The sequence below is a fragment of the Trematomus bernacchii genome, unplaced genomic scaffold (genome assembly GCF_902827165.1).
Source record: "Trematomus bernacchii unplaced genomic scaffold, fTreBer1.1, whole genome shotgun sequence".
Lineage (NCBI taxonomy): Eukaryota > Metazoa > Chordata > Actinopteri > Perciformes > Nototheniidae > Trematomus > Trematomus bernacchii.
In genome coordinates this window covers 5,110,989-5,131,565 of record NW_022987567.1, presented here as the reverse complement: position 1 = coordinate 5,131,565, position 20,577 = coordinate 5,110,989, and the positions used below count along the sequence as shown (strand labels likewise).

Here is a 20,577-nt window from a genome sequence, read left to right as displayed (position 1 = left end):
GGCAGAATGGACATGTTATAAAAACGTCTTAGGATGCCAGTCCGGTAAAAATATTTGGTAGTTGTGTGTGTGTGTGTGTGTGTGTGTGTGTGTGTGTGTGTTCAGCCAGTACCAGTCCTGCATTTTTCTGAGTGCTATGCTGCAGCGCTCCTCCTCCCAGGCCACCTGCTCCCTCACCAGCCTCACTTGCTGGGCCTTCTCCCTCTCTGCCTGCTCACTGAAACATGGGTGCAACTGCAGCTCCTACACACACACACACACACACACACACACACACACACACACACACACACACACACACACACACACACACACACACACACACACACACACACACACACACACACACACACACACACACACACACACACACACACACACACACACACACACACACACACACACACACACACACACACACACACACACACACACACACACACACACACACACACACACACACACACACCACACACACACACACACACACACACACACACACACCACACACACACACACACACACACACACACACACACACACACACACACACACACACACACACACACACACACACACACACACACACACACACACACACACACACAATGACTTGAAGTACATGAATTCCCTGGAGAATTATCCAAATCTTAATGATATTATGCCAAACCCTACCCTAAATACAACGTTCTTTACCCTATACTTTAATGGTTGACTTTGTGTGAAACAGATATTAATCCCCCATTGAAAGGTAAAGATGTTTTCTAGGTTCCAGTAACATGCTTTCTTAAAAGTCAACATGTTTTCCACACTTGGATGGTGGATTATGGAAACCAGTTTTCCCCAGATAGATTGCTGAGACGTGCCCATGTAGGGGAGGCCTACTTGTGATTCCTTTCCATCAAACTGACATAAGGTGACCTCTCGAAGTCTGAAAAAGTATGTGTCCACCACTGAAACATACTCTTTCACCCTCTGTCTGGAACCAGAGCCCAGTCTGCTCTGATTGGTTAGCTGGCCGCCTCTATAGCATTGCAGCTTTCCCAATAGGAAAGGGGCACTCCACCTATTACGTATGGATGCAAGCTTACATCACACCACCACATAGGGTCCTGTGTGCACAATGTCATTTGTCCCATGGAGAAAATGAGAATGCGCTGATGTAATCTAATTGCATAACAAATGGGGTCATTAAAAGGCACTGTAATCAGAGTTCCCCCATGCTACTGGTCTGCTTTGATATAAAACAAGGTGCTATTGGCAGCAAATACAGGATAAGTAAAAGCCAATCTTAGGGGAGATGTTATTATTACTATAGTCCAGTCAAAGCACAAAGAATAAAATCAATTAACATTCATAAATAAGTTGTATTTTTCATTGAATGTCCTTGGGCTTTTCGAGGAATAAAAGCTATCAAATCCAAACACTGTTAAAAGTTTTGATAACGACACGAGCTTTTGATTAAACTGTGTGGTTAAGGTGCTACTGATAGTGAAATCCTGATATAACATTCATTTTTCATTTGCGGAAAGTTACCGTTCGAAACAAACTATTAAACTTGACCTTGCTGTTGATATTTATATTTTATAGACAGATTTGTTTTAATTCTGCAAAAAGGTATAAATAACTCAGCGTAAGCGCTAAGTACTCAGCATCATCTTCTTGAAAGACAGGAAATAGACACATTTATCATACCTCTTCATTACATTAAATACAAGTTAAGTAATTACTCTATGAAAAGTGTCAAATTCAAAAACTCTGATGAGTTAATGTCACCACTACATTATTCCAATGGATATACCCAAATGGATGACATCTTATTATGTCCTTGATTAACATGAGGTTTATTTGGCTCTGATTGTGGAGCGTGGCTTTCATTGGAGATAGTGTTTATTGAATTAATGTTGTGCAAATGAAGTGTGTAGCTTTTAGAAAATACCTGTAAGGGTCACCCTGTCTGAGTCGTATATGACTGAAGTTTTGATAACAGTCTAGCTGATAGGGGCCTAAACATGTGTATATAAGGCCTGTTAAGACTCAGTATTGTATTGTATCCATCATGAAGTGTCTTGTTGCTGTTTTAGTCTGTGTGGCGCTTGTGGAGGGAATCGTCAGGTAAGGAAATCATCTCTGTATTTCTATATCATGGGCCTGTTTCGTAAAAGAAACAATTTTTAGTCATATCAGGTTAAACTTCTTCATGTTTATGCTTCCTTCTTCCTCAGGATCCCTCTGACTAAGCACAAGTCTATGCGTGAGGCCCTGAGAGAGAAGGGGATCGAGCTGTCTTACCATGATCCGGCTCTCAAGTACCAGCCTGATGAGTTTTCCAGCTCTGCCAACATGTACATCAATAACTACGCTGACGTAAGAAATCCTAGCTTAACGCGATTTTACACACAGCCCTGACTGATGGGTTTGCATTTTATTTGATTATATTCCTCTCTTTCTTTACCTCCAACCAATGCAATACCCAGACCACCTACTATGGCGCCATCAGTATTGGAACACCCCCCCAGTCCTTCCAAGTGCTCTTTGACACCGGCTCTGCCAACCTGTGGGTGGACTCCATCTACTGTAGCACTCGGGCCTGCAGTGAGTATAAACCATCAGGCTTTACATGACTAAATCCCTCATCTGTCACAAAACTGATTTTGCATGTAGACATAAAGCTCACATAGGCCAAGCGTGCAGAGCAAGTCATCGTGTTTCCATGAGATTACATTATTTAACATCATGAGATTTAGAGTTTTAGTGTACTTGCAGGCTTGTCACTTATCATTTTCAGTCTTTAAGGAACCATCAGCAACTTCATAATAGACCTATTAGTGTCAAAAGACTCTGTGAGGCATGATAGCATGTTTGTTGACATGCCTCCAGAGATAAACTATGTCATTCACAGACGCACACACAAAGTTCAACCCCCGGGAGTCCTCTACCTACTCTGCCAATGGAAAAACCTTCTTCCTGCCCTACGGAGCCGGAAGCCTCTATGGTACCTTTGGATATGACACTGTCAATGTGAGTCAGACCAACCAAACAAACAACTACATGACTAGTTCTTAGTGACTGAGAAAGAGTACTACCAGAAAGCATACTATGTCAATAACACCTCAAAGAGTGATGTCTCACAGTAAGAACATACCAGTCAAAGATGTTGCATTGGAAAGTTTCAGTAGGAAGATATGTGTGGCAGTTTTCAGTTTTGAGTGTGTAGTAAGTATGTGTATTAGTGAAAATATATACATTTGTATATACACTAGAAAAATATTTTTGATGAGAAACAACAGAGGCCTACCCTATTTGTTTTAACATTGCTGTCTACAGTCATATAGGCTGTAGCTTGAACATGTATAAATACAATCTATGAATTGACATCCTACTCATCGCAGTGGTTGTTTTTTGGAACCATAGGTTGGTGGCATTGTGATCAACCACCAGGAGATCGGTCTGAGCACAAATGAACCTGGTCAGAACTTTGTGGTTGCCAAGTTTGACGGCATCCTCGGCCTGTCCTACCCAAGCATCTCCGCTGGAGGAGAGACTCCCGTCGTGGACAACATGATTTCTCAAAACCTGCTGAGTGCCAACATATTTTCTTTCTATCTCTCCAGGTATAACTGTCACAAGACTTCTATTAAGCACTGTAAAACATACACTATCACATCATAGAGGATATCAGATATTACTGTATATCCACATTGTGAGCTTTCAGATAAGTTTTGGTTGTGTGATTCAGGGGAGGACAGCAGGGCAGCGTGCTCTCTTTCGGAGGAGTGGACACCAGCCTGTACCGGGGACAGATCTACTGGACCCCCGTTACCTCTGAGACCTACTGGCAGATCGGAGTTCAAGGGTCAGTGCTTTTCATCATTCATTAATAATGTTAAACATCCAATGATCTTCCCATCTTCCGATTACTTACATTACTTCAGTGCTTATTGTGCGTTCCGAAATAACTGCAACATTTTTTTAACTTTTGTTGTGCTTTGCAGATTCGAGATCAATGGTAGAGAGACCGGCTGGTGCTCTCAGGGCTGCCAGTCCATTGTGGACACTGGAACCTCCACACTGACAGCCCCAAGCCACTTCATTGGTGACATCATGCAGGCCATCGGCGCTCAACGTAGCCAGAATGGAATGGTAAGACAAATGAACAGACAGACAGACACTCTCATATTGAAGAAGTAGGAAAATAAGCATGTATAAATTGGGCCGGTTTGTTTTAGTTTCTGTCTCTTCTAATAATAATATAATAATAAACTTTATTTGTATAGCACCTTTCATGCACAAAGCAGCCTTTAAGTGCTTTACAGAAAACACAACAACAATATTAAAATAAATACAGAACAAGATATAACATCTACAGTGATCCTAATGAAATTCCCGTGAATTAAAGCTGACAAGAAATTAAAATATGTTTAAATAAAATAATTTAACAAAGAAAATTAAAAAAAATAAAAGCAAAACAGAAAAAATACAGTAAAACATGGACAATGATACCAGTGAGAATTGAAAGTTAACCCAAATTAAAAGCCATTTAAAAAAGATTTTCATTTCACGGGTGTTTGCTGTTCTAAGATCCACGGGGATCAGATCAGATCTCTTGTGTGATACCCTTGGAATTTCTAAAAGCAATTCTAATATCTCTTTTTTTGTCTTGATCTTCAGTACATGGTGGACTGCAGCGAGCTCAACAACCTGCCAACTCTCAGCTTTGTTATTAGCGGTGTTGCCCTCCCTCTGCCTCCTTCTGCTTACATCAGTCAGGTAAGTTACTACATGCATGCACTCAATAAGCATGTATTTGTGTATTTTTTATTTTGTGTGTTAGCAATGTCATTTACCTTTCCCATCTCCTGTCTCCGCTTACAGCACTACCAGAATGGAAACCAGTTCTGCTCTGTGGACATCGCCCCCACATACCTGCCCTCTCATAACGGCCAGCCCCTGTGGATCTTTGGGGACGTGTTCCTCAGAGAGTACTACTCCATCTACGACCGCACCAACAACCGTCTCGGCTTCGCTTCAGCTGCCTAAAAGTCATCATTTTAACATAACTATAAACCTGACCAGAATATAAGGAGTCTGTGTCCACTCGACCACTGCTAATGATATATTGGTATTAATATATAGTTAAATCCCTGTGGTATGTTCAAATACAGTTGGTTTTGTGTATTAAAAATAAAGGAAAATCTGGACATTAAATAATACATTTTGTTCGAGTGCTTATCTGCTGCTGAGTGTAGGAGGTCTCTGCAATGCATGTCAACAGAGTGTGGCCCCATTTCCCCTAAACTGCAAAACCTCAAAATGTGTGTCAGTGAAAAGCTGCACAGAGTAACAACAACAGCAAAGGCCTCAGTCCTTTCCTTGAAGAGTTAAAACACCTGGCTGATCCCATATATTATTTGTTATTACAGTTGTTTGTCCCTTTCCAAAATATTCTGTGATATTTACATGTCAGTATCTCTATCACATGAGATACAGCCACCACTGCAGTGTCTACATTACATCATGTTTCTGCTTCTTGTTTAGACAGCTTCCAACTGAGCGTACAGTTCCTGTCACACCATGTTGTGTACCGCTTGCTGCTTATCCGACAGCACACCGTGACTTCCTTTGCATTTAGCCCACCTCTGCTTGGGATCATTCTTAATAATAGGGATTTGAAGCTAAGGCTTACCCGTCATGTTCCTCTCCATACTAAGCCATTGGTCTCTACCTATTCTGAATTGTGATATGCTAAGCAAGACGACAATCCTACCACAGAGGACTTTCAGGCAGGGTTAGGGGGAGAGAAACTCCTTCTGGAGGGAACACAGGGATTTTAGCCTTTGCAGACCAGTTACATGCACAAAAACCTATATAACACACAACAGGGAAAGGGAAAAATCCAAAAACCATAATAGGACATTTTGTCGCACACCCTAAATGTTTTACCTAGCTTGTTTTTTTCCCTAGTATCATGTCTTTTGGTTTTCTTATTGACTTATTTGTCTTTAAATAGGTACATATTCTGAAGAACTCAGTTTGTCGGACATTAGAAAACAGATGACAGTGATCCGGGTGTGCGTACCTCAGGTTTCAGACGGACATGCTCCGGCAGACTCTGGTTGGTGATCAGCAGCTGTTGAAACTTCTTATTCAGCTCAGCCAGCTTCTTTCGCTTCGCTGCGATCTTAAGCTCCGCCTCTCGTCGCAGACGGTCCTTATCCAGCTTCTGCTTCTCTGACTCTATGCTGGAGGGAACACAAAGTTAGATGAGTAATTTCATGACATTCTTGAGTTAAAGCCCCTTAATCCCCCAATAATGTAAAAACAATAAGGAAGCCAAATGCAGTCGGTGTCAACTGTCCGAATGACTTTTCAAAACAGAGAAAGATACAGATACATTGAAAACAAGAATGATCAACAGATCATTTGCGCTCACCTGCAGGCTGCTGGGTCCTCAATATCCTGGGCTAACGCCTCATTCTCAAGGCCCACCTGTTCGAATATCAAGACATTATACTTTTTTATATAACAATCCATTTGCACCATAAACAGTTTGTTTTCTTGCCCCTTACAACAAATATGAACTATGTGATGACATCTACAGACAACTTTAAAAGGTGTAAAGTCAACTTTTCCAAATGTTTGACACAAGCTAGGGAACACAAGGACCCTGGGCGTTCACACAAATAAGAAACATACATTTCATAGCAATCCATTCAAATTGGTGGACAGACTGACACATTTCCTCTTTGATAAGGCTTATAGTTAGGGCTGGATCAGGCTTACCTTTAACCAGACCCTATGCTGCTATAGGTGTACACTGTCGTGGGACTTCCACCTCTCTTCTCCTACTTCTCTCTCGTTATCTCTTATGCACTCATGTCCTCTCTTCACCTCTGGACCAAGAGTCGTGGCTGTTGCTCTGGTCCTGCCTGAAGCCTACCTTATTATTTTATAGTGGTGTCTGGACGATTCTTGACATCCCTCCTGGATCCGACCATTTTTTTTGTATACTCATATTACCATTTTTGTCCTTTTGGATTGTCTATATTGTCTATGTTGTCTATTCAAACCATATCTATTGCTGTCCCGTTCTGGGTGTTTCTACAAATTATTTTCTATTCGCTGTGGGGTTTTTCTGGGGAGTTTTTTCTTTGTGCACTAGGGTCTAAGGACATAGGGTGTCATTTGCTGTACACACCGTAAAGCCCCCGAGACAAATGTAAAATGTGGGATATTGGGCTATTTAAATAAAATGTAATTGATTGATTGAGTAGGGTTAGGGTTAGGGTTAGACTTTATCATCTGTAGAAGCACACTATATAAAGTCTTAGTAAAGTGTTAATAACGTGTAGACTGACCCTGGGTGAAGGAACATTTGCCTTCTTCCTCTGCATGCTTTTCTTCAGCTCCTCTGGAGGGAGCAGGCTGAAGGAGAAGAAGTTCCCGTCGTCTCCCGCTGTCAGCACCAAGAGGTCGTCATAGCTACAGCGGATGTGCCGCAGGTGTCCGTACTGGTTGTCGTGGACACTGAGAGCCCAGTAGGCCTGCATGGAGCTGAGGCTGTGGTCTCCGGGCTGCAGAGGGTAGACCCTGATGGAGCCTGAGTGCATGCCGCAGAGCAGCAGCTGCCTGTCAGAGCTGGACAACACCAACATAATACTTTAGGTATACTAGTAATAATTACAAATACATCTTTATTTGTAGTAGCATTTTATATACACAGGAGGCAGCTCAAAGTGCTTTAACAATTTGGCAAACAACATTAGACAAACAGACAATAAGACTTTAAATTCAAGTCAAAGGTTAAAAGCTACTAGTATACATGAAGCATATGTTCATGATACATATGACTCCATGGATTACAAGAAGCCAAAATAGATAAATACAATAAAGTAATCCATACTTAAGAACTTAAGAAATAAGACTAAATAAATAAATTCAATGAATTAAAGAAAGAAATAACACCAACAGAAGAGCAAAGTTGCTATTTAAAAGCTAATTAAAAAAATATGTTTTCAGCTTTTGTTTAAAAATGTCGACTGAGTTAACCTCTGATATTTCCTGGTAGGTTGTTCCACATTTTTGGAGCGTAGCGGTTGTTAGCTGCTGATAATAGCTGTGATAAGGGACTGAACCAGGCAAAAATAAATAAAGCTATGAGCCAAAAGAGGTGGAAACTACTAGCAACTTTCTCACGATGCATTTAGTTCTTTGAATCATTGTCGAAATATAGAATATTGATCAGTGGATCTTCAGTATACCTGAAGGTGAAGGAGCGAATGGGGTCGTCGTCTGCGTTGAGGACAGGCAGGAAGTCAAAGGGCTCGTCCTGCCGCTGCAGAGGGTCCTGGTCCTGCTCCTCAGAGAACTGACAGTGATACAGGAAACCAGAGTCATAGCCCCCCTGCAGGAGAGGGAGAAGAGAGAATGTTGTGAACCTGTTTTTGATAATACTTTTCAATCTATAGCTGTGTTTTACTATATGTAGTTTGGTATTTGTACCAAAACACAGCTAGAGTCTGTGTTGAGTCTACAGGACATGTTTTAATTTCTCAACCCATTATTTAAAGGTCACCTATCATGCTATTTTTAGGCAATAGCATAGGTCTCAGATATATATATAAATATATAAAAAAGATGTCTATGAAGTGTTTTGCTCAAAATACCAAACAGATCACCCATTCTAGCCATGCCTCATATCCCTCCATTTCACTTCCTGTTTCAAAAGTGCTGATTTGGGGTATAAAGCTTTTAAAAAAAAGGAGGGGTCTGAGCTCATGCGGGACCCGGCAGCTACTGTCTAAACTAAATACTGCGGTGATGAAACGCCATATCATGGATTATCAAGGATTATTTCTGAAACAGTATGGAGCTCAAAGGCTTTCTCTCTTGCCGGTTATACCACAAGGTGAGTTCCTTTTTATTTCCTGCTTCTTCACACACATGCTCTGTGCAGTACAGGTTAGCTCGAAGTGTTAGCGATGCTAATGTAAACATGCACCGACCATATTACGTCCAAAACAGTCGGGCATTGATAGCAACGTTTCTGATAGTGCCGTGGGTGTAAAGCCAGCCTACATTTCCGATATTACGTCATATCGGACGCAAATCTCGATCAGCTCCGTTGTAGCCCCGTTTTTAGAGATTTGGGTACGGAGGAAAAGAGAGAGGGTTTTATTTTCTGACGCTGCGTGAGTTCCCTGACACACCAGGGACACATGTTTATGTATAAAAGACATCAAAAAGTGCATTTTCCATCACAGGTCCCCTTTAAATGTAATGTTGATCTTCAGTTTCTTTTAATTGTGTGTACCATGGAGAGCCAGAAGTGGCCAGGCGATGAGTAGAAGCCGCAGTAGAGAGGACTTGGAGGCTTAGGGATGAAGATGGAGGGCAGCTCTTCCTCCACCTCCTCTTTATCTTCCTCTGGTTCTAAGTCTGGCTGCTTGGATTCTTTCAGCCTCTCTTCTCTCTCTTTCTGCTTCTCGTCCTTTGCGGCTTGTCGTCTGGCAATTTCCTGCTCTCTCTAAAAGAAAATGCAACATTTAAAACCACACATTGTCTGAAACCAACATGGAGTTACTTATTTTTTACACATATTTACATGAAGACAGCACAACATGAAGAAAGGGAAAATACTTTTGTTGGGGAATAATTCGCCCTGCATGTCCTCCTTCGCCCTCTGACGCAGCTGACCAACCTTGAGCAGCCGTTATCTCCCATAAGGAGGGGCTGCCCTAGCATTTTGTTGATGTTGCCAGTTTATGACCGGGAAACTCTCGGTCAGAGACAGTTATTGTTGTGGGACACCTGGAACACATCCTTCTCGGGGTGTAGATGACCCCGAGCCATAAGCGACAACAACTGTGATTCAGTGTCCTCAGCTGTTTAGTCTATCTATTGAAGAATGTTGATTATTACACTCTGAACTAGTTAGAACCTGGAGCTACAGGAGGGGTCTTCAGGATTGATTGTGGCATCTCAACCGTGTGGTCAACTCGTGGCCCGTGACATGTCTTGTGAATTCTCCGGCCGAAGCTCCAAATAAACCGTCAGTGTTTGCCATCAAAGCTCCAGCTCTCCTTGTGTCTCTCTGAGTCCTGACTCCAATTGCTTCAGAAGTTTCCCCCACAACTTTATATACTGTACATGTTTTATTTTGTCATATTTTTACAATAGTTTTATATGTTCTCCTTTTCTTTACAACCTAATACCTCTTATGTATGTCCCATTGTGTTTATGTATGTACCATTATAACCCAATTACATTTATTTTACATTTATGTGTAAACCTACTTGGTAATAAACCTTATTCAGATTATAAATGTGTCACCATCTGTCATATTGTTTTTTATTTGTATATTTATTTCTTGAAACAAAATGTTTTTCTTAATTTTTATGTTAATTATTTTTATATATTTGCTATTTTTTTTACAACTTATATCCTCTTACTGTTTACATTTAATACAACTAAACACATGTCTTGTATGTGTAAACCTAACTTGAACTAACCCTGGTTTTGATTCTGATAGGACAACAGGTCTGTATGTACATAAACCCTACGAATGACTGATTGGACACACAGGGTCCAGACCTTGATTCGAGACTTGATGCTCCTGAACCTGAAGGCTCTGCTGCTCAGTTCAGGCAGGTGGAAGGTGATGCCGGGCCTCTGGACCTCTGGGTCAGGAGGGTGCACCTCAACAACGTGACCGCTCTGACACAGGATCAGCAGCCGGTTTTCACCCTGGGGAAAATCATAAAACAACAATAACAATCATTCCCATTACAGAATCGTTCAATTAAAGATATTGTACAAGATTAAGGCCACTCTGGATGAAAATGGTCCACAGATAATAAATAAATAATTCTGTTGGGGAAATACTCCAGGTATAAATGTTTAGCTGTAGATAATAGATATATAAAATATATTATAATATGATATATAATGTCAAATAAAATACAAATAATAATATAACCAGGGTTCATACACTTTTTCACCAATGATTTTCAATGACTTTTCCATGACCTTTACCTAATTTTCCATGACCAAAAAATGACTCTTTCTCAGCGGTACCACTGAAAATGGTTTATTTTAACATGGAACAGGAAAATAAGGTCTGCATATGAAACATGTTGTGCCTATCTAAAACAAATCAAATAGGCTTACTAGCTTCTACACGCTAAAGCAACTAAAATCTCTCACCAGCAAAATACCTCGTCAGTTAAATGCCATTTTACGTTTCATTACTAGACGATACAGTATTTATTATCATTATAGTATTACTATTTTGGCGATTAGATAACATATAAATTATATTTGATGCAACTTTAGTTACATTTCCATGACTTGTCCAAAACTTTGGGAAAAATATTGTTTTCCATCATTTTTCCAGGGCCTGGAATTAGCATTTTGAATTTCCATGACTTTTCCAGGGCCTGGAATTAGCATTTTGAATTTCCATTACTTTTCCAGGTTTTTAATGACCGTAAGAACCCTGTATAACATATACATATTTTTCAAGCTCAATCAAGAAGCTATCTGGATTCAAGTTTTCAACAAAAAAACTTTGCAAAGCCAATTTATTTTTGGAAATAAATATAAGAATATTTTGCTCAATCAATAACGTATCCATAGATACTGTATTTTGGTGCATGTGTGTCGGAGCAGACTCACGTGGGAATGAGGCGTCCACTCCAGCGCCTGCACCGGCCCGGGGACGTGCACAAAGCCGATTGGTTTGTATTTTTCCCCGACAGTGAAGAAGAACACAGTGCTGTCGGAGCTCTGAGCCGCAGGGTGGGGGGCAGAGGGTTAGGGTCAGAGGGTTATTAACAACATTCTTTGTTCCTGCATAAATGACCTTAAGCAAACAATGACCAATTATATTTCCTCAGGTGTTCTTGGAAAACATCTTACCCCCGTTGCTAAGATCTCTCCATTTCGCTCATACGCCACGGCAGTTACAGGTGCTCTATGGGGCTTGAAGGCCTGTTTGAGGCGCAGCTTGGCGTCTCCTTTGGGGATTCGCCCGGTGACCACGTTCAGCCTCTGAGGGTCGTACAACTCCAGCAACCTCACAACCCCGTCCTCAAAGCCCGTGACCAGCAGACTTCCAATCTGGTTCACCTACACTCTCACAACAGAGTTCAGTTTCCTGTCAGTACACTTCTTATGTGGTAGAATTATACATGTTTCTGTTGCTTATATTATGTTCTAATAGGGATGGTCTATTATAGTGTGTTCTAACTTTATCTGTATTTTTATATTGTGTTTTTGATAGAGATACATATCTATAACTGTTGATATGTATATGTTTCTTTCCTACTCTATTTTACTTTTTAATTCATGTCCAATGCCTTGTTTACGATCTGCCGTGAAAATATATTTCCCAAATTGGGTTCCATATAGTCAAACTAATCTCATCTAATAGCGTGTGTGTGTGTGTGTGTGTGTGTGTGTGTGTGTGTGTGTGTGTGTGTGTGTGTGTGTGTGTGTGCGTGTGCGTGTGTGTGTGACGCCCAGCTGCTTCACACTTCTTATCACGGCAGGGAAAAGTAAAAAGGGCGAGTGAGAAGGAGAGAGATTTTGGCAGCAGAGAGAAAAACAAAGATGGCGGGAGGTCAGACGAGGAGAGAGAGGGAGGGGAAGGGTGTGAAGGAGGAGAGAAGAGGAAGAGGAGGAGGTGAGGAGGAAGAGTGAGAGATGAAGACACTCTCCCTCTCACTCCTGATTTCTTGGAGTGTGTGTGTGTGTGTGTGTGTGTGTGTGTGTGTGTGTGTGTGTGTGTGTGTGTGTGTGTGTGTGTGTGTGTGTGTGTGTGTGTATACAGTACGCGCCTAATGTCTATGATAAAAATGTTTTCGTTAAGTTGTTTAAACCACAGAACTTATTTCAGGCATCTACCGGTAAACCAAAAACAAATAAACTGCCTTTGAGACTTGGAAGTGGGAAAATGCATTTCCAGGTTTTAGGACTCATTCCTGCACCACTCTATTGACACACTCACCAAAGTTGGCGCCCAGCTGAGAGCAGTTCCACCCTGATTGAAGCGACTGGAGGTCAGCTCTCTTTTTGCCAGGAAGTCAAAAACTTTGACGGTACCTGGAGAAAAAGGACGGACCTGTTACGGTTTGTGTTTGTCCGGAAAACTGGTATAAAAGCTTCAATAAAACTCTCATTCAATGTCATTTTTAACAGATTCTGCCTTGCGATAAAAATAAGCTTTGATGTTACACTGAAGTGATAATATATCTGATAAAACAAATGTTTTCTGTTTGGAAGAAGTGTTTCATGACTAGAGGAAGAAAGGGGGAAGATAAATAAATTGGGGCTCTTTACGACATCCTTTAGAGGAAATGTACCGCTGCGTATATCCAATCCAATCCAATCCAACTTTATTTATAAAGCACTTTAAAACCTCCAGACCAAAGTGCTGTACAGAGAGATACATCAAATATAAAATCACACAGCTCAGCTCACAAAACATAAAAATAAGTATAAAATCACATAAAAGATATGAACACAAAACAGAATAAACGTAACAATTACAAAATAAAAATAAAAACAACCATATAGTAAAAACAATAGACCGCTGAAAGCAAATAAAAGCAACCATCTACTTGTTTACGAATGCTAAGGGGAAAAGGTGGGTTTTAAGACGGGATTTAAAAACAGAGAGTGTGGGAGCCTGTCTGATTAGCCAGGGCAGGTCGTTCCTCAGTTTAGGGGGAGTATATCATTTGTGGTTAGATGTGTGTTATGTTACGACAAAAACCTGTATGTGTGTAGGGGAGAAAGGGTATGATACTCACGGTCTAGAGTGGTCGTGGCCATCAGGTGGGATATCCTGGACACGTCCAGGCCCTGGATGGCCCCGGCGTGGAAGGAGAACAGGCACTCTGGATCAGGAGTCTGCACACAGATCACACATCAACGGTTATTTAAAGTGAGAAAGCGTCTCATGGGAGTCATCTTTGGTTTGATTTGTATCTTAAAGAGGAGATGTGCTCATTTTCAGGTCCATATTTGTATTTTGTCGACAAATAAAGAATCACACTTTTTACCAAATGTATAAGAAAAATGGTCTTAATAGTAACAAGAAGAACCTGTTACAAGACAATTGAAATATTTGTTAACAAGAATGATAAAATACTAAAGTAAGTGTATGGAACTCACAGTGTAGGTGAATGAAAGATCCAGTTTCCAGATGGCTCCGCCGGTGTCCTATAAAAGTGCAGAGATCAGGTTTGGTATCTTGATGGAGATCAGATATTACACATAGCTGTAAGGATGAGCTTCTGACTCCCCTCTGACCTGAGCGAAGCAGATGAAGGAGTCGGACGGCTGCGAGCTCTTCACCACCGAGGAGAGGCACACGTTGTGTCCCACCAACAGCTCGTTCATGGGCTCCAGCTCAAACCGCCCGCTGTCACCGGTACTGTCTGCGGTGTCGATGCTTTCAAAGTCCCAGCCCTGCAGGGGGCAGGGGGGTTACAAATTCAGACCGATTTCAAAAAAGGCAACTACAAAGAAATCCGAGTTTAGATCATCAATCCGGCTCAATAAGGTTGATAAGGAGTGCCAAGAAGGGTCAATTGGCTTAAAAAAGGAACATATTTCTAATTGTAGCCTATGATCTTTGGCAAACCCACGTTTATTTATGACACCTTTTTTGTTCAGCAGGATCATCTCTACATATTAACACCACTTTTAAGATTTTTGAAGTGTAAATGTAATCTCGAGAGGCAAAAAAGCTAACGTTAGGCTATAAACAAACTACATCGCAGTGACTTGACTTCACCACCGCTAAGCTAAAGGAAGCTAATGGTCGGTGTGATGACGTTAAGTCGTCTCATTTAGTCTCTGTACCACTCTATTATTTACACACAAAAACTACAAACAAAAGCCATTATTAATGTAGAAAAAAACACTGAACAGTTATAGGAGTTTATTGTTAATTTAATCAGAACATTTTATGTTTTTGAAAATATTTCTGACACGTTTGAAGTGAAGCATCTTACCCGAACCACTCCATCATAGCCGATGGTCATCAGCTGTCCGTCTTCCAGGGCGAACGGCTGGACCATCCCGGCGTGGCATTTCCCCCCCCCCTTACGACAAATCTCCACCTTGATGGCGTTCCCCTCCCACAGCAGCAGGTTTCCCCAATCTGAGCCGGACACCACCTGAGAGGAGGAGACGAAGAGAGGCGAGGGTCAGGATTAACTTTTACAAAATCTCCAACACTTGTCAACTCACACCAAAACAATCTAGATTGATTTGTAGCTCCACATCAATTCTGATAACTATGCCTTAACAATGATCTACCAATCATGGATATGGAGGGAATTCTCTTGAAAAAATGTTATCCAATGTTTAACAGCCATAAGGTTCAGAGTACAAACTTGAATGTAAAACAGACTCATTGCTTGAGACTGCATGAATCACAGTTTAGTGAACAATCTGAGTTTCTATTGGTGTGTGAGTACATGTCATGTACAACTGTTGGTTTGACATGTTAATGATTGAAAACAAATTCTGTAATGCTCCATTTGGGAAGTAAATAAATATTTAGAGAAACATTTCAGATGTTGTGTCAGAGCTGCAGGGCACACACCTTTCCATCAGGAAGATCCACGTAGCCCTTGATATCAGTCGCTGCAGTTTTCCCAAAATTTCCCATAAGCCCTTGCAATTTAAGCCCTGTGTATGTGTCGGCCATTTTCCAGAACCTGACAGAGAGGAGAAAATGTATTGTCCTCTTATTTGGAAACATTAATAACATATAATTATCATACAACATGTAATCTTATATGCCGGTTTGGGGAGAAACTGATTACGTTTTTGTCATGGCCTGGCTCTTGGCCATAACAACAGCGTGGAAACAACTTTACGGCGTATACTGCCACCCGAAGTCCCCGGCCGGAGTTGGGGACTGAAGCCTTCCGAGTAAATCGCCAGAACGCCGACACCTCCTCATCACTCCACCGCTCCCGTGTTTTTTTTTGTGTTGCCATAAGTCTCTCTGCGTTGGTGCGCGGGGCTAATGCTAATGCTAATAATGCTAATGCCAGCAAATACAATGGCGGCTTCACAAAACTTTTCAGAGTTTTACGGGGCGTGGTTTGCAATTCGCCCAGCCAATCAGAAATTGGAACTTTTTTCTCCCCAGGAAAGTACCACCTCTCTAGCAGGGACTAAAATGGGGGTAAAAGTTCTCATGAACTAAGTTCTCCTTTTGGTGTGAACGCAAAATCCCAGGAACTATCGGAACTAAACGGGAAAAGTACTCCGGTGTGAAAGCGCCTAAGGTGTGGTGCGAGGTGTTTGAATGCCAAAACTAATATAAATGTAAAGCAAAAGCATAAACGAAGTAGCTGCTCTCCCAAAACAGATCCTCAGCGGAGAGAGCGAACGAGACTCTGGCTCGAGCCTTTCACTCCTCCGGTACCGGCGGCCAGGTGGCCTCGATCAGCGCTGATATAATGTGACGAATAAGGCAGGGGTAAAGTTCTAAATAAAGAATGATATATTACGAAGCAAATGCTTTCACATTGCAATACATGCTAAACAGTAGGAGTTACACACAGTCCTTTTTACGCTTAGGGGAAAATATTAAAGGGGGTTTTTAGCTGAATCTGGATAAAGGCAGCAAATGGCTTCATAATTACATGTTTACATAAAAGATTCAAAGCCATTATTTTTATATTTCTTCCAGTGGGCCTAACATTGTTTTGAACAGGGTTTGAGGAGGATTCAGTACTTGATGTGTCCAGATCCCGATGATGTGAGAAGTCCCGGGTTGTATGGGGAGAAGCTGACTCGGTACACCTCCTGAGAAATGGCCTTGCAGCGCAGCATCACCTCCTCCCTCCTCCAGTCCCACAGCGTCAGCATGTAGTCGGGGTCCGCCCCCACGCTGGCCAGCAGGCTCCCGTCTTGGTTAAAATCCACAAAGCAGTACGCCCTCTCCGTACCACCTGCAAAACATGAAAGTTAACACATCAATAAAACATCACATTTGAAAAACTCACAGCATCTTGTTCCCATTTACCTCTGAGGATGCAGAACGGCCGTAACGAGGGATATTCATACATTATGATGTTGGGCTGGATTCCCTTCTCTGCTACAGCGAAGCACTCTTTGCTTGGATGTGCCTTGACATACACACAACACAAATGAAATACATTAATACCACAGTTTTTGTACATGTGTTTATATATTGATACTATTAGACTATGCTAAGGTTATGTTTGTCTTATTGAATACACCAGGTGAGAGTGCCGTAATAGGTGTGCATGTCCAACATATTTTAAAGGGGCCCTACTATGCTCATTTTCAGGTTCATCTTTGTATTGTGTGTCTCTACTGAAACATTTTTCCCTGCTGTAATGCTCAAAAAGAGCTCTATTTTTCTCATACTTCCTGTGTTGCAGCACCGCTTTTGGAGAGATATGGTGCAGAGAGAAGAGGAGAAATACAAAATTAAATTGACAATACATCAATAAGGCCTAACAAGAGCTATGTCTCCCTCTGGTGGTGGTTTGCATTTAAAGCCAGGTAAGAAAATGTCTGTAATCCATATCTATTATTCTATTTGATTTGATCCTAAAATGAACTTACTGTTACAAAACCAATTTCCCCTGGGAATTTTTTTTATATCAAATTTTGATTGATTCTGAAATTGAAGTTAACCGTCTGTTTATCCTTCTCACTCCATCCCACAGACTAGCACTCTTCCCTTGCAGTGTTCACTATCGTACCTTGATGGTGCCGATTCCTCCTCCACTGCAGGAGCGGAGGTATCTCTGCTCCTTGGTGGAAACGTCGAGCAGCACGAGCAGGTTCCCGGCGATAAAGATCAGAGTGTTGTCATCCAGCAGCTGCAGGTTCCCCCTGCGCCCACTGTCATAGCCAAAGGAGTGACTGAACGCAGGACAGAATAAGGATCAAGATCAGATTCCCTAAAGTGTCACACAAAATGTACTTTCAAAAGTTGTAGGAGATGTGGTGTAACATTTAAGAACAATGATAAAGGATACCAGAGGTGCAGGAGGTTCTCTGGGATTTCAGAGTCCGGTGTGATGTATGGTCTGGAGTGAAGTTCCTCATAATTGTAGTACTCAGAGAGCTGCTTTGTTGATCCGTTTTCAGCCTCATGCTGCATCACTGGGTGTTTATCGTGAGGGGGTAACATGTTGGAGAGGTTAAACTCCAGCAACACTTGTAGCATGCATACAATCTTTTGTTAGACAAGGGAGAGGTTGAACAGAAATGTGGAAGCAGCTTACACTGCAGGCAAAAATGATTGAACTCGTTAAATTAGAATACCAGCTGACATTTCAACTGTTTACAGCTCACACACTTGGACTGTTCTCAGCAATCCTTCCACCTTAACTAAAATGTCTATGCTATCTGCTATTTCGTAAATGACAATGTGACTGCATTACTACAAGTTAACTAACAGTGTCACTACTTGTATTTCTTATTGACTAACTAACTAACTTACCAACTAACTAAGAGATACTCTTACTTCAGCAACTACACTGCATCTCACATCATTAAATGCTTCTACTTTTACTGACATTTCATTCACTTTATAAATTACTTATCTCCAGTGGTGAAAGAAGTACTCACATAATTTACTAGAGTAAAAGTAGCAATACCAGAGAGTAGAAATACTCTGTTATAAGTAAAACCTCTGCATTTAAATTGCACTCCAGTAAAAGTACAAGCATCAAAATATACTTAAAGTATTATAAGCTAAAGTTCTCATCTTGCAAATTCCACATGTTAATCTAAAAGCCTTTAGCTAAGGCTAGGTAACGCTAGCTAAAAAAGCCGGTGATGCTATCTGACCATCACGTTGACGTTATACAGGTAAATGTCCACAGTTAGGCTACCTTCACCGTTATCCTGTGTAGCAGTCTCTCTCTTCTCAGTCTGTTCACCAACAGTAGTTGTGTTTTCTTCCGACATTTCCGCTGTTTACTCATCTGCTTCTCTGTTTTTGCATTCTGAAAAATAAAGAGGGCAATTTATTTTTCAAAACGTTATTTCCAACTTCACCGAACCGACGTTAAGCTTTAAACAACTCTGAATGTGAACATAACGTAAAAGACAGCGGTGGAAAATACATTTTTAGATATTATATATCAAAATTGCACTTACCAAAATGTTTTAACGTGAATTTTGCCTCATATTTAACGCGTCAAACCTTTACATTTGACTGTCCAAGTCATCCGTTTAAGTTTGGGGGCGTTGCCAGGCAACAAGGTGAGTGACTCTCCCGCAAAGCCTGCTGGTTAATGTAGTTCTTTCAGTGTTATCTTGGAATGAAGAATGTCTACCATTTCTAGCAATAAACTGTGCTAGAATGTGAAAATACGTTTCCACAACGAGCCAGCAGGTTGTTCTGGTGGACCTGACGCCATACCCCGCTGTCTCACGGAGAGATACCGCAGGTCCTTCCTTCCTGCAGCGGCCAGACTATAGGCTTGTTTGAGACAAGCGAGACCTGCGCAGACCTGCGCAATTGCGATCAACGTCTTGCTAGTGCGTTGCATGATGGTTAGTCATTTTGTCCGACTTTCTCAGGAGGCTCGCCTACATGAGACGTTGAAATCTCGCGGGACAAAGACGCCCGCAGACTTGAGAGCGAGGCGCGGCGAGGCGGCGCAGTTTCTCTCCACGGGCTGCGGAAGCGAAATGCTTGATGGGAAACGACTCGCTGGTATCTCGAGCTGAGCGCTCATTGATGGTTTTTACCCCGTGCTGGGGATGAAACTCTCCATTGGCTCGGCAAAAGTGTGTTGTTGTTTTGTGTCAGTTTTACGTCGCCACTTCCATTCACATTTTTCATCATTGTTCCACAATGTTTATCATCATTAAATTAATATCTATATATGTTATACTATACTTGCACTGCTTACCGTTTTCATACTTTATATATCTTAGCATATTCATACAACACACTGTTCATACTAGGCTAGGCTACTGTGTATAGTGTATTCATATCCCTCACTGTGTATTCGTCATTCAATTCATTCTATATTTTATTCTGTAGATTGTGTACATTACTTTTCACTTTACTGCTTTTTGCACTCCTGGTTAGAAGCTAAACTGCATTTCGTTGTCTCAGTACCTGTAATCTGTGCAATAACAATAAAGTTGAATCTAATCTTGAGCAGGAACAAATGTATTTACTTAGTACATATCTGACATTAACGATTAAACACATTTGTGCATGAAGAGAGAAACTTGCTCTGTCATAGGCCTACTGGGTCAGGCTACAAGGAAGTGGAGAGGAAAATATCACAAACAGAATACTACAGGATTGCTGGGAATATACAAAGTTCCAGGGGCGTGGGTTTGGCTGGACAAGTAAGGAGAGAACGAGGGCATATGGAGTGGAGACCATAAAGTTTGCCAAAGCAAGCCCATTTAGCAGTGTTCCCCCATGGCTTTCCCCAGAAGCTAATATAGATGTGAGTATCATAGAAAGGAAAAAAGAGTGGCAAATAAATGAAGTGGGAATTAAAACGAGTATGTACCTGAACGAAAAGTATTACAATT

General features: G+C 41.4%; 2 protein-coding genes across 3 annotated transcripts in view; one reads left to right on the top strand and one right to left on the bottom strand.

Moving 5' to 3' along the window:
• LOC117478740 (cilia- and flagella-associated protein 44) overlaps positions 1 to 19,258 on the bottom strand; it is a 32,652-nt gene extending 13,394 nt beyond the window's left edge. For both annotated transcript variants that reach the window (XM_034125647.1, XM_034125648.1), the window contains exons 1-21: positions 19,174 to 19,258; positions 18,906 to 19,019; positions 18,045 to 18,171; positions 17,766 to 17,928; positions 17,057 to 17,159; positions 16,766 to 16,982; positions 15,620 to 15,734; positions 15,024 to 15,188; positions 14,317 to 14,475; positions 14,179 to 14,226; positions 13,815 to 13,914; positions 13,010 to 13,104; positions 11,920 to 12,129; positions 11,677 to 11,787; positions 10,594 to 10,746; positions 9,314 to 9,526; positions 8,262 to 8,404; positions 7,359 to 7,638; positions 6,434 to 6,489; positions 6,080 to 6,242; positions 113 to 243 (exon numbers count right to left, since the gene is read on the bottom strand). In XM_034125647.1, coding sequence (XP_033981538.1) covers positions 113 to 243; positions 6,080 to 6,242; positions 6,434 to 6,489; positions 7,359 to 7,638; positions 8,262 to 8,404; positions 9,314 to 9,526; positions 10,594 to 10,746; positions 11,677 to 11,787; positions 11,920 to 12,129; positions 13,010 to 13,104; positions 13,815 to 13,914; positions 14,179 to 14,226; positions 14,317 to 14,475; positions 15,024 to 15,188; positions 15,620 to 15,734; positions 16,766 to 16,982; positions 17,057 to 17,159; positions 17,766 to 17,928; positions 18,045 to 18,171; positions 18,906 to 18,981 — 2,828 coding nt within the window. In that variant the 5' untranslated portion in view covers positions 18,982 to 19,019; positions 19,174 to 19,258. The remainder of the gene's footprint in view (positions 1 to 112; positions 244 to 6,079; positions 6,243 to 6,433; positions 6,490 to 7,358; positions 7,639 to 8,261; positions 8,405 to 9,313; positions 9,527 to 10,593; positions 10,747 to 11,676; positions 11,788 to 11,919; positions 12,130 to 13,009; positions 13,105 to 13,814; positions 13,915 to 14,178; positions 14,227 to 14,316; positions 14,476 to 15,023; positions 15,189 to 15,619; positions 15,735 to 16,765; positions 16,983 to 17,056; positions 17,160 to 17,765; positions 17,929 to 18,044; positions 18,172 to 18,905; positions 19,020 to 19,173) is intronic.
• On the top strand, positions 2,060 to 5,202 carry LOC117478741 (gastricsin-like). The gene is made up of 9 exons (XM_034125649.1): positions 2,060 to 2,115; positions 2,226 to 2,367; positions 2,478 to 2,595; positions 2,903 to 3,021; positions 3,415 to 3,614; positions 3,740 to 3,856; positions 3,996 to 4,143; positions 4,672 to 4,770; positions 4,876 to 5,202. Exons 1-9 carry the CDS (start codon positions 2,060 to 2,062, stop codon positions 5,038 to 5,040), a joined length of 1,164 nt encoding a protein of 387 aa, XP_033981540.1. The 3' UTR covers positions 5,041 to 5,202.
• Positions 19,259 to 20,577: the final 1,319 nt, after the last annotated feature.

Bases quoted from the DNA above. Each gene is read 5' to 3' on its own strand.
- LOC117478741 (XM_034125649.1), top strand. From the start codon at position 2,060: ATGAAGTGTCTTGTTGCTGTTTTAGTCTGTGTGGCGCTTGTGGAGGGA. The intron at 3,022-3,414 runs GTGAGTCAGACC...TTGGAACCATAG, and splicing joins TTGGATATGACACTGTCAAT to GTTGGTGGCATTGTGATCAA. The intron at 4,771-4,875 runs GTAAGTTACTAC...CTCCGCTTACAG, and splicing joins CTTCTGCTTACATCAGTCAG to CACTACCAGAATGGAAACCA.